General features: G+C 26.3%; 1 protein-coding gene across 1 annotated transcript in view; it reads right to left on the bottom strand.

Moving 5' to 3' along the window:
- The window catches only part of LOC135930099 (uncharacterized), a 53,380-nt gene that overhangs the window by 6,336 nt on the left and 33,789 nt on the right, over positions 1 to 13,255 (bottom strand). Inside the window, exons 30-34 of the mRNA XM_065466885.1 lie at positions 12,824 to 12,957; positions 12,224 to 12,587; positions 2,460 to 2,641; positions 428 to 890; positions 185 to 315 (exon numbers count right to left, since the gene is read on the bottom strand). Of these exons, the coding sequence (XP_065322957.1) occupies positions 185 to 315; positions 428 to 890; positions 2,460 to 2,641; positions 12,224 to 12,587; positions 12,824 to 12,957 (1,274 nt within the window). The remainder of the gene's footprint in view (positions 1 to 184; positions 316 to 427; positions 891 to 2,459; positions 2,642 to 12,223; positions 12,588 to 12,823; positions 12,958 to 13,255) is intronic.

The raw sequence follows: 13,255 nt of genomic DNA on the forward strand, positions 1-13,255 counted from the left end.
TAAATTGTATAAAAAAATTATTCTATACCCTGACATGCCCTAACGATATGTATAGTAATACTTTATTTTTATATACTATAAGTTAATTTAATAGATTACTTCATTCCTTATCTCCAAAATTCCCTACTAAATGATCATTTTAACGATAAAAATTTTGTAATTAAAATAAAATATATATTTTTACAAGTTTTTTGGTTTCGCCGATCAACATTTTGTATGAAGCGCTCTGGGTGTTTTCATATTCTTTGTCCCATATTAATGGCGTTTGGGAGTTTCCGAGTCTGAAGATGGTTAATTCCATTTTCAATGGGGAATCTATAAATATTTAGTCATTTGTCATTGTTTAAGTTAAATTAGAAAATGTTTTGGGATATCTAAATAAATCCCAATAGTTTAATAATCTTTTTGAGATTTTAAATTTTATTACAATTTAGCACTGATGCGAAAGTAGATTGAATATCGCTTTGAGCGGCCGAATTTTTCGCGTCGAGAAAATTTTCGAGTTCGTAGCGTCTTAGCTTCAATTCCTTCTGCGGAACTCGGCATAATTTTCCCGAACTTATGCACTCGGTGCTAATTTGACGGTTCGGTAGGGGCTTGGACACAAAAAGGTCGTCAGAATTTTCGGTTATTTTAAGATTATCTCGATTGTCGTTGCCTTGATGGAAGCGATTTTCTATGATGGACGTGAGGTTTCGAACCGTTACCGAGGATGATTGATCGAATTTACCAGGCCTGGTAGGCTCGCGGTAAAGGACTACGGTGTAGTTTATCAGCAAACCATTTTCGAGGCCCGAATTTTCGTAAATGACGGACAAGGGTTTGAGATTGTTGATGTGTACGCCTTGATAGATGCCTCGCAATGGGGATGTCAGGAATATTTCGTCGATCTGTTCAGAGTATATTATTGTATCTCGTTCTCATTCATTATAAGGATAAATTGTAAAAGTATACGAATAAGTTTCATAAATTTATTTATTTATTGTGAGGATATAATATATATTTATAATATATTAGTTATAATTTGTATTTGTTCGCGTGTCAACTTATATAATTAATAATAATCCTAAATGTAATGAGAGGATGACATTTTGAAGAAGAAGAAGAAAGAAATGGCATAGATATAACTTAACTTAAATTTATGAATTAATACCAAAGTTTAAGCAAGATATAAATGGTTCAATTCTTAGTAAATGTTAGAAATCTATAGGGGGTCCAGGCCCAGGTATGCGGGACAGGCTTTATATAATTCTTTTAATATATAAACCCTGACTGGGTAAAAAAAAAATTTTTAACAACCCTGACCAGACCTAATAAATTCGTTTTTTACAAACTCGGGCCTAAGAAAGAAATAATATTTAAAATAATAACTAATTCAACTAATATTACAGGTAATTTAATTTAGATTATCGAATTTTATAAATTATTATAAATAATTATTCCATTTAAAACAAAATTTTTATTTTTTTTATACAATCAAACATTAAAATAAACACAAAATAAAATTCGTTTCGCCAAAAAATGATCATAAATGCGACTCTTTTTCTTGTATTAAATGAAAAATGATCTTATTTTTAAAATAAAGAATATCTTAAAAGTTATTAGATATTAAAAGATTTCATTGTTAGCTGAAAAAAAACGAACTTAAAAAATGTCAAATTGGTATATATTATCAAGCCGAAATTTTTTTTTGAAACTCTAAAATAAATTTTTTTATTTCCGTCGGGAATGGCCGAATTTTCATTTTTTCAAATAATAGGGGTCGGTTCGGGCTTAAGAATATAAACCCAGATCGGCCGGCCAGACTGGGAGGGAATTTTTTTACAAACCCGGACGGACTGGTGCAATTGCCACCTCTGCAGATCTCTGATATATACATTAATATATTTAAAATATTTCTTAACTAAATGGGAAATCTTTGACTGAGTTGAGGAGGTAGTAGGAAGGTAATAGATAAGAGGGATTGTTTATATGTTAATAATATTTCGTATTCCTAATAATTCATTAATATAAGCAGGGACTTCTACTCCGAAGGGTGGGGAAAGGGGGGGGGGCGTAGTAAACACAAGATATTCGTTTAATTTGTGTGTGTGGGGGGGGGGGGGGTTAGATAATTATGAAGACGCTATCGGTATTTGAATAAAAGAGGTGGAGTTAAGGGGTTAGGGTAGACATAAGATTGATGGAAATTGAAAGGGGGGAGGGTAGGTAATTGTTCAAACACTATTGGCATTTGAAGAAAGAAGGTGGTGATAGTATATTTTTCTAAAGCTGAATAGGTATAAAATTGTTTAGGGGTGTGTACGTCATTGGCTTAGGGAGGTTGTAGAAAGTCATTGAAAATATACTTATTTAACCAACAGACATTACTTTTCTTCCTAATTCCCAAATTTTAATTTTTTTGTAAAAATATTATATAAATATTAATATGATAAAATAAAATAAAATACTCTACTTACATATCGCCTAAATTCTTGATCCAGACTTTTGAATTCATTAGAATTAGGGTTCGAATACAATAGGCTATACTGAATCGGTCTACCGGAAATAGAAACGACTGGAAGAACCAAAGAATTTTGTTGCTCCGGGGATGATTTTTCTGCTTGGGATTGTTCATTTCGCGGACGATATCCTGGAGTAACTGGATATGGATAATCGGTAAATTTAGTTTTAGAATAAAAATTTTGAGCAACGCAATGATGTCCGATATGTAAAAAGAGAATTATTAAGAATCGAAATGTTGATGACATAAGAAGTCGAATAAGATGTAAATGTCTAGCATTATTACATTAATTTTCATTTCATTTTTTTAGATACCGCTAATCTGACAGAAGAGTTATAACGATCAGTTTGTTTGTTTTCTTTTACAAAAATTGACCCCATTTCCGACAATCTTTATTTTCCTTTTCTCTTTCTTTTCACTTTTATCTTATTTTCAAAAAGGTATGTATATATAAAATCCAAGAAATTTCTTGTTAAATGTTACAAATCTAACACACTTAATTTTGATTGATAACAAAATTTCCTTTTTTTTTAAAAAAAATAAATATTTAATAATATATAATAATTTTTATTTTTTAAATATAGGTATATTTATTTTTTTATTTTAAAAAAAATAATTTTTTAAAAACATTGAGGATAAAAAAGAAAAGAAACAAAACCACAAAGAATACACATGTAATAAAAATTAATTACAAGGTTTTAACTACACTTAAAATAAAATATATTTGATTCCTCGGGAAAGGTGTATAATTTTTCATGGATTCTTATTTGATAAAATATTTAATTATCGAAATTAAGATTTTAAATTTTACCCCAAAATATTTCATTTTACATTTTTTTTTCTTTCTCTTTCTCTAACGTTCTTTACTTCTAAAATAATAATATAGGAAAATATCGAGATAATTAGATTTTTGTATTTTATTCGACATTAACATTAGTCAATAATATTAACCTTTGTTTTGATAATGAATATTTTAAATAATAACAAAATCAATTAACTTAAAATTTAAAATCATAAATTAACCTATAAAAAAAATGTTATAATAATATACATAATCTTTTTTATTTTTAAATAAATCCATTTTAATTTTTATGGTTATATATATCTCTTTTTTTTCCATTTAAAATAACCTATTTTTTCTCTTTATAATTTCATAACAAAAAATTAATTAATACCCATTTAATCTAGCCCGTATAACAAAAATTTGTTCTAAATTTTATACCTTTTTTAAATATAAATTTTCAAGGTTTTAAAATGAAAAATTTCTATAATTAAAGTTTGACAAAATTAGAGGAAAAAAAAAGGAAAATATAATATATTTTAAAATTGCAATAAATATTTTTTTAAAAAGGACGTGTTAGAGAGAGAGTCAGACCCATTTTCAAATGAAATTTTGCCATTATAAAAAAAAATATATGATAATATTATTATAGGTGAATTTGAGGTGATAATCTAAAATGTAAATATATTGTATTATGTATTATTAATATTAAATAAATTATTTATATAATATTTATATATTATATAAATAATATAATATAATAACCAAGTGACCCCGTTTGTGTATCCATCATAATTTAAATAAATATAATAGTTAAAATAAGGATATCTTGCAATTTTCATGATAAAAATTATATAACAAAAAAAATAATAATTTTGAGTCAATAGTAATATATATAAAACTTTCTAATTACCATTACGATAAACTATAAATAATATGAAGTATTCTGATAGGTTTTGGACAATTATTTACACCTTCACGCACATACTTATATATATAAATTATAATTAACAATAGTTAATATAGCAAGTGTAAATAAAGAAGTTTATTCGCAATTATTTATATATAAATAGGGTATTTTTATAAATAATTGCCAAGAAGATTGGTTCGGTGGTCTTCTTCTTGATTATATAATTTAGGTTTCACTAATTTAGTTATAATAAAAGTTTTTTTTAAATGATGAAAAAAATGTAGATTAAAAATATTATATATCACTTTATTAGTTTTCACTTCTATAAAATTCCTTATTTTGCGATAAACCATGTTTTTGAAAATTATTTTATTATATGAAAAAAAATACGTATTTTCGCAATTCATTTTTTGCCGAATAGGTTCGGGCTGAATTGGGCCTATATCGGGTTTGATTGAAGTGTGTTATATTATAGTTATTTCATGTAGTTTCCCAAAAAAAGAGATATCTTTAAATTAAGTGCGCCAAAACATGCATGGCAACTTCGTTGTCATTATCCATTCAATCTACGCGACCTTTTTTTATTCCCTTAATTAATTTTATCATTTTCTTCATGTTTAATTGTAAAATAACTTTCGGGTTAAAAAAAAGTTTTATAATATTTCTAACAACTTTATTCTTTATAAAACTGTTTAACTTGCAGTATTTATTGTTAAAAATATATAATTTTTATTGCAACAAGTTAAACAATTATGTAAGAAGTTGTTAGAATATATATATAACAAATTTATCTTTTTCTGGGGGATTATTAAACCCTAAATTAAAATCTTAATTCGACGATAAGCATGCAATAAAACGGATTTAGAGGTTTTTTTTGCTTTACAACTTGTTTGAATACATTTAATAGATAATAATCTTTAAATTCAAGTCACAGCAAATGGAGGCGAAACTGAGTTATTTTGTGCTATTATTTTTATAGGCTTTAGAAGTCTCTTTTTTTCGAAGCACGAAATTGTCTGACATATTTATGATACGTTAACCTTTCTTCTTGATAGTTAGAATGATAAAAGTAGCGAACTTTAAGGAACCCACTCGGCTTTTTACAATGGGCCAAAAAATGAAAATATAAATACAAATTATACATTTTTTTAGAAGAATTAAAAGAGTTTGGAAACTAAAAATCTGTAACCCTGAGAATAGCCTCAAGGCTAAGAACCTAGATGATTTTTTTTTAAATTCTAGATTCTAATCTAAAAGCAGAATTACTAATAGAAAAATATTACTATGATTGAAACGAAAGTAAAAATAACGGAATAATTTGGCATAACGATTATTCCAAATCTGTTCTAGTATGATCTGATCTTATTAAAATCATTTTCCTTGAGAATAAAGTGTGGACCATATTGGAACCGGTAGAATAATTCTTAAGTAATAATTTCATATTACATAGTAGTATATAATACAATAATTCATCCTCTCTAATAACCCCCCCACACTAGGTCTACTTAGCGATTATAGATCAGAGTTATAAAATTACATCTTTAAAATATTGTCCAAGATACATATTTTGCAAGGATGCATTTTAACCAAAATTTCGTTTTTACATAAATAAAAAAAAGTTCTAATTTTCACTTTTTTTTTCAAGTCCTATATAATACTTTGTTAAGTTTTTTTTTCCCTTATTTAACTTTTGATGTCAAAGTTTTTTTTGAATCATTTATACTATCATTTTATTCACTTTTAAAACATTTTTCACCAAAAAAATAAAACATTACAACAAAGAAAACAAAGAAAACAAAGCTAAGTGCTATTTAAAAAAAACGAAAACTTTTTTTCGTTTGTTTTCCCTTTCCTTTACGAGTAAAAAATAAAATAAGATAAAACGTATTGAGATTAACTAACCTGGTGAGGATTATAAAATAAGTGCGAGATTTAGAGAGGAATCATAATCTTACAACCGCTTCACCAAAAAAAAATTATCAAAATTAGGACAAAAATTCATCGATAAAAAAAATGGAAGATAGGAGTGTGCGTGTAGGTAAGTCAATAATAGGTGAGTTTTAAAAAAAATCCTACTTATTTCGGATTAACAGATGATTTCCGCCAAAAAAAACACTCGGCTTTGGAAACTTGCAGATAAGATGTTTATTTTTTTCTGATGGTAAATATTTTCATAAATTTATGAGCAAGGGTTCTTATAGCTCATCTTAGTGATGACATAGCACTATCTATTAAGCCATGTTTATTTTATTTTATTGTTTTGAAAATAAATTCCCTTTCTAGAAAGTATCCTAAACAGGTTTGGAGTAGGGGTCCGTGAAGTGGAGAAATAGAGCAACGCCTAGTTGTTTATCGATGTCATAAAGAATTATTTATCTACATACATTTCCTATACCGTTTTAATCTTAATTGTAAAAATATTTTTTAAGTAAAATAGAACTTAAACTATATTCTTATGCGAAATTAAAAATCGCACAGTGTCCAATTCATCCCAATCGCAAAATTCATTGGACTCCCGAATGGCTGATGCCTAGAGCCATGTAACATGGTGCGGAGAGAGGAGTACAAATCAATTTATTTTTAAAATTTTGAGGGGGGGGGTACACCTTATTCAACCTACATAGTCTATATAGTTTATGTATTCTCTATAGTTGAATTTTTTTATATTTTTTTAGTTATATCGAATATAGAACAAAATAAGTTTTCAATACTTTGTCCTTTTCTAATAAATATATTTTTAAAACAAAATATATAAAAATGAAGAAAAAAACAAATTGATAATTAATTTAAAATCCATTCTTCGAATTCCTTGGGAGAATTAGTTAAGTAAAGCGGAATGTCATTACTTTTTGTTATTTTGAATTTTTAATTTTTAAAACCCTTATAATTAATTCTCTTGTACAATATTAAAAGTAATATCATAATCAATACCGCAACTTTTTAAGATATTTTTTTTTTGGAATTAAAAATCTCATTATTTTAATTTGTGCAAATATTTGGGTTTATTATAAGGAAATCTGTGGTTGTAAAATAATGGGACTTATTAGTTTTATTTTATTTTTCGTAAAAACAAATTTATTAAATAAAAATAATTTTCACAAAATAGTTTTAATTTTTAAAAAATTTCGATTGTTGGATAATACACAAACACGATAAATAATTCTTTATTATTGTTCTAGATTTTATAATTTAAAAAAAAAACGTTATTGAATGTAGTATTTTTATGCTTTTTTCTTTCTCCTATTTCATTCTTTCTTTTTTTAAAGTATATTTTCTTTTTTTTCTTTTATGATTTCAATAATAATTCCTTGATAAATCTATTAGTTTTTACTCTATCATTCGCATATCCCCCCACTTTTTATGATTCGATAAAATAAAATAATTTTTTTTATCAATTTGTTATATATATATATAATACATATAAATTTTAATAAAATGCAGTAAGATAAAATTACCCCCCTCTGGTCCAAGCATGCTACCCTAGCGGATTGTAATTTATTAAAATACGATTATTTATTTTTTTATTTTTAAAAAATTAAAATTATATTTAAAAATAAAAAATTTCATGTAACATTTGGAATTATATAAGGGCTCCTCTTAACACATGGGGGAGTGGTACGTATTATGATTTTTAAGAGGTTTGAGGTGGGAGGGAGGGGGGGGGGGGTTAAATATTGTCTTGGTCAACATAATATAGTCAATTCTCTTTTTTCTAATGGAATAAAAATATTTTAGTCAAGGGTCAATTTAGACGTGGGGAGTAGTTCTAGAACTATATAGCTCTTAATTATAATATAATCATGGTTGTGTTTCTGTTTGGTTAAATGATAGCTAAAAATCGTTTTATTCGGTTCAAAATTCACTAAGCATTGTTGAGCGAATTAATTTGAACCAGGGAGGGATGCAGAAAAGCAAAAAAAAATAGGTAAACAAGCTTAAATATTATTTTAAGAAAATTTTTTAACATTAAAATTTTTTTTAAAAAAAAAGATGCCTTTGAAAAATAAAAGTCAGTTCGTTTTTTATAAACACAATTTAATGAAATGAAGCAAATAAAATGATTGTTATGAATGAAAAATTTGCGATAAAATATTTGTAGATTATATTTATTAAGATAATTTGTAGTAATAAAAAATTTGCAATCAAATATTGGTGGATTATGTTGTAAGGATTGTAAGTAATATAAAATAAATATATTTGTTTTTTTCCCATCAGAATTCGGTTTTTTTCAATCCTAGGTTTATCGGTTCTTTTAGCCTGATTATAATATGATAAAATTGTTCAATTAAGCACTACTACTCACAGTGACCCTAAATTTTTCAACATTCATATTTTATTTATTTTGTTCCAACTTCACTGAATTAATAATACTATTTCTTTCTACTTATAAAAGATGGATTTACTAAATTAAGAGTAAAACGAAACTTTAAAAATAAATTTTTTAGTTTGGGAATATTAAGATATACATAGAGAAAGAAAGAAAAAAAATGAAAGAAAGAAAGAAAGAAAGAAAGTTAGGAAAAAGTTTTTATACCTTTTTGATAGATGATCTTTAAACTGTTCTTTTGTCAAGGTATAAATAATACAATATAAACTAAAATATCATCAAGAAAATATATAAATTTTTTCTTTCAAAAAAAAAAAAGAAAGAAAAAAAAGGTTATGTAAAATTTTGTGATTTTAAAAATATATTATATATAAAGTATAAAAAATTAATTAGAAAGTAGGTAGAATATTTTAGTATTTAGTTTATCACAATCAAATTCAAAAGACAAATTAGGCTTCAATATAATTTGAAAAGCTATTAACAAGGAACTATCGTTTATTAGGAATATAAAAGATTTTTTTTTAAATTTAACCTTTTCTAAAAAATACAAAAATATATTAAAATTTTTTTCTTTTTTTGGATTTATCCTATTTAAAAATATTGCCATAATATAAGGAAGATATAGAAAAAAAATACATATTAAATCACTTTAATTTTCTTTTTTTACCGCCCTTATTACCATCTTTGAATGAATTATGGATTTATGTTAATAAAAAAAATAAAGAGTCAAGCTTAATAATAAAAAAAAAGCATGACAATATTTTATTTCCACTTTATATGACTTTTATAATAATGATGAGGCTACTGAAAAGGGGCGGGGGTTTAAATACTATATTGTTTTTTTAATTAAAGACGTGATTTAAGAAGATTATTAGGGTCCTTGCTGAAAAATAGAAGAGTATTGGAGGCGGAAAAAAATGGTTCTACTCCTAATCAATATATTTTATTTTTTTAAAAAAAGGTTTTGAGACAAAACCAATACTAGAATGGGCATTGCTTTACAGAAATAATAATGGAATCTGACTTCGAACTTTTAAAATGTAACTGAATACTATATATTGTTTATAAATGTAGTTGACTATTTAATTTATTTTATTTTAAAAAGAAATTGTCGCTTCTCCTCATTTTTTTTGTTCGATGGACCAAACTTATGAAGATAATGTAATATTTAATTATTAACCCAATATTTTAGCAAAAAAAATATTACGCAAGCCTGAAAATTTTTACTTTATTCCCTGGCAGAAAGGTTTGGACATCTATTAACAAAATCTCGAGGCTTGTATAATATTTTTGGATGAGATATTGGGTTATCCCAATGAACCTAGACTGACCATTCATTCATTAAAAGTGTACATCAATGCAAATCAGCTGGAGACGCCATCTTGGTTACACTAATCATTATTGAAATTTTAAACGAGAGCCTAATTTATTCTTATATCTGATGCAAACTTTATTAAAGAATTACCGGATCATCGAGATAATAAAGAAGAAATTTATCAATTTAATAGTAGTTTTTAACATAGTGGGAATAATTACTATATGTGCTACCAAAATGGCGGGTCCAGCTGTTTTTCTGAATGAATCGTCAGTCTAGGTATTATATATGTCTTTGGGTTATCCTGAAATTCGAGTCGTTTAACAATACTAGTTATAATCTTTGGCAAAAAAAACAACAATAAAAAACATTTTATTAAAAATCTAAGTTTAAAAAAAAAAATTCATTAATTAAAGATGGGTGAAGTTTTTAACGCGATTTAATGTTAGATTTGATAAAAAAAAATATTTAAAAGGACAATATTTTTACGCCCAGAGCTTATATGAGGAAAGAAATAATTAATTTTAAAATATATAAATTAAAATTAATTTTTTGAAAATAAATTATTACATATAGGTATTAATTTTTAACTTGTAAGGAATTATCAAAAATATCACGGATATTTTAATTATTTATTTATATTATTTTATTTTTCAAAAACACCCACTAATTTTCTTTTAATAAAGTTTTGCAAGGTTAGGTTATGGAATATAAAAAATAAATGTAAATAAATTATTTTTTAAATAAAATTTTTTAATTACAATTATATTCAATTTTCGGTCAATAATCAAAATGATGAGTAGTTTTATGTTAATGTGCATCTATAACAATTCTTGCTTTAGTATTAGATTATTGAATCCGCCATTGGAAAAGTCTAAATAATCGGGATTCGATAGTAATTCATATAAAGGAAATTACGAATTTGGAGTTGTTAAACGATTTTTAAAAACGGCTAACTCAATATTTTAGCGCCTAAGACTAGAGATTTCGCCTAATAGATGTCCCAAAAATCTTTGAGCCGCTCATATATGAACAAAATCTTTTAGGCTCGCGAATATTTTTCTGGGTGAAATATTTGATGTTAGCCGTTTAAAAAAAATAGGCTCAAACCAAGGCGTTTAACAAATATACTATGTTTAACTGTCTATAAAACTCTTTATATAAAATGAGACAAATTTAATTAAAAAAGTTTTAAATTTATATTCGATACTACAATCGAAAATTCAAAAAAATGTAACATTCATTTCTTCGGAGTAATATATATTTGACAAGTGGGTCAATTGACCTATCAAACATTGGTTAATTTACCGAATCATATTTGACGGTCAAATCCACACCGTTATATAGGAATAAAGATTTCAAATTCTGACCTTGTCACATTTTATTTTCAAAAATATCAGATAGTTCAATCAATGGTGACGTTAATCACCGTATGTTGAATATTATTTTATTGTTTTTTTTTATTAGAAAATTCAATGATTTGAGATTTTTCAAAATATCTATAAAGAAAGGAATATAACTTAAAATAGTGCTTATAGATACCTAGATACAACCGATGTCAGTAAAATAGCTTCATATTTTGTTTAAATTAAAAGGATTTCACATCCGGAACACGGCCGGATGTTGGCTACTGAGGAGGGATAGTAACAATGGCACAGAAGGATTTTACCTCCGGGAGGGGGAGGGGGGGTGTCAAATTTTTTTAAAATAAGAAATTCTTTTGAGACAAACATATAATAAACTAATTAAATAATATATTGAATTAAAAAATAAAATCCTTGTTACAGTTGGATTTATATTTCTTTCTTTCTTTCTTTCTTTCTTTCTTTCTTTCTTTCTTGCTATTCTATGGTTCAAAATCAAATAAAATATTTAATCACATTTATAAATAAAAATTAATTATAGGGGGAAAGGGTTCAAATGTGGTATGAAGTGCCCCCCCCCCCATTCCTCACTTAAATCGGGAATAGTATATAACATATAACACAAAACAAAGGCCTGATGTTAGCTAGGTTTAGACTTCAGAAGTATAATGCTTAAATTAAGCAATTTTTTAGATCGTTTACGCATCTCCTTTATTCATTATTTACATATAATATATGTGTTAATGTTAAGGTTATATTTAAAAATTGCCCTATATTTCGCCTTTTAATTTTTCAATTTAATAACCCCTCGCCAGACTATCAAAGTTTATAATTTTACATAAATATTTAACTAATTTTTCGAAATAAAATTAATGTCATATCACCCCCCCCCCCCCATTCTTAAAAATATAAAATTTATCAATAAATTTTAAGCATTAAATCTATCAAAACCTAATATTTTTTTAAAAATAATATTTATTTAAAAAAGATAAATTGATAAAATAAAATATCCAATTCGTTAACCTGAATCAGTATATCTCTCGGTAACGTCCCAGGCTAGTTTATCGGAAGAAAAAGTGACAAGCTTTATATCACCATACCCCAAAAATCTATTATTTGTGATAGCTCTCTCCTGCAAATCCTTGATGATCGTCTCTAGGTCGAGCCCAAAGGTGGCGTTAACGTAAAATGTCATATTTAAAATCAGGGTAAAATCGTCGCTGTCGGAATCAATTTTCTTACGGATTTTGACTTGGTTCAATTGACTTCCCAGGTAATGAGAATATATTATGGCTCCACTGACCTCCGTGTCTTTTATAAAGCAATAATCCTTTTCGTCGATCGAATATTTGGGATTGATAGATGAGGGGTAGTATAGCTGATACAACTTTTTATATACATTTTTTTTTTGTAAATGGGAATTATTTCGGAAAAATTAGAATTAAATTTTCAATCGACTCCAAGATAAACATTTTATAAAGGCAATTTTTACCAAAATTTGGAGAAAATATCTTTTACCGAAATTTCTAAATTTTTAGATAATTTTGGACAAGATTATTGAAACAGATTAATTTTATCCTTAATTTTTTTCATAAAATGAAAAATTATTTTTTTTTTAAATACCCCATCTTCTAAGAGCTGTTTAATTTTGTTGAATTCTGTTGTTTGCGGTTGTAAAATTCCATCGTTAAAAAAGATGGGCTTGAAAGTCCGGGAGTCTATCGAAACTTCGAGATGAAGGTTATAAGCCAAAGATCCTTTAATATAGATATAATAAATATTATTTTATATAGTTATGTTATAGGGATATTTAATATCACCATAGAATAAAAAAAACGATGATATCATCCATGTATAAAGATGACCTCAAAATTATTTTTCTGTTCTGGGGCCATCTCTAGCTCTGATTACGACAACCCTCTCATTTATTCAAAAGTTCCACCAACAATATTTGCATTACCCTTCAGGATTGTTTTCTTAGAGCTCCGGCGCTCGGCCAAGGATATTATTAGGCTGGACTGGTGCAAAATATTTATATGGGCCTGACCGGTCCGG

Source organism: Gordionus sp. m RMFG-2023, chromosome 5 (assembly GCF_954871325.1).
Source record: "Gordionus sp. m RMFG-2023 chromosome 5, tfGorSpeb1-WG-v2, whole genome shotgun sequence".
Classification (NCBI taxonomy): domain Eukaryota; kingdom Metazoa; phylum Nematomorpha; class Gordioida; order Chordodea; family Parachordodidae; genus Gordionus; species Gordionus sp. m RMFG-2023.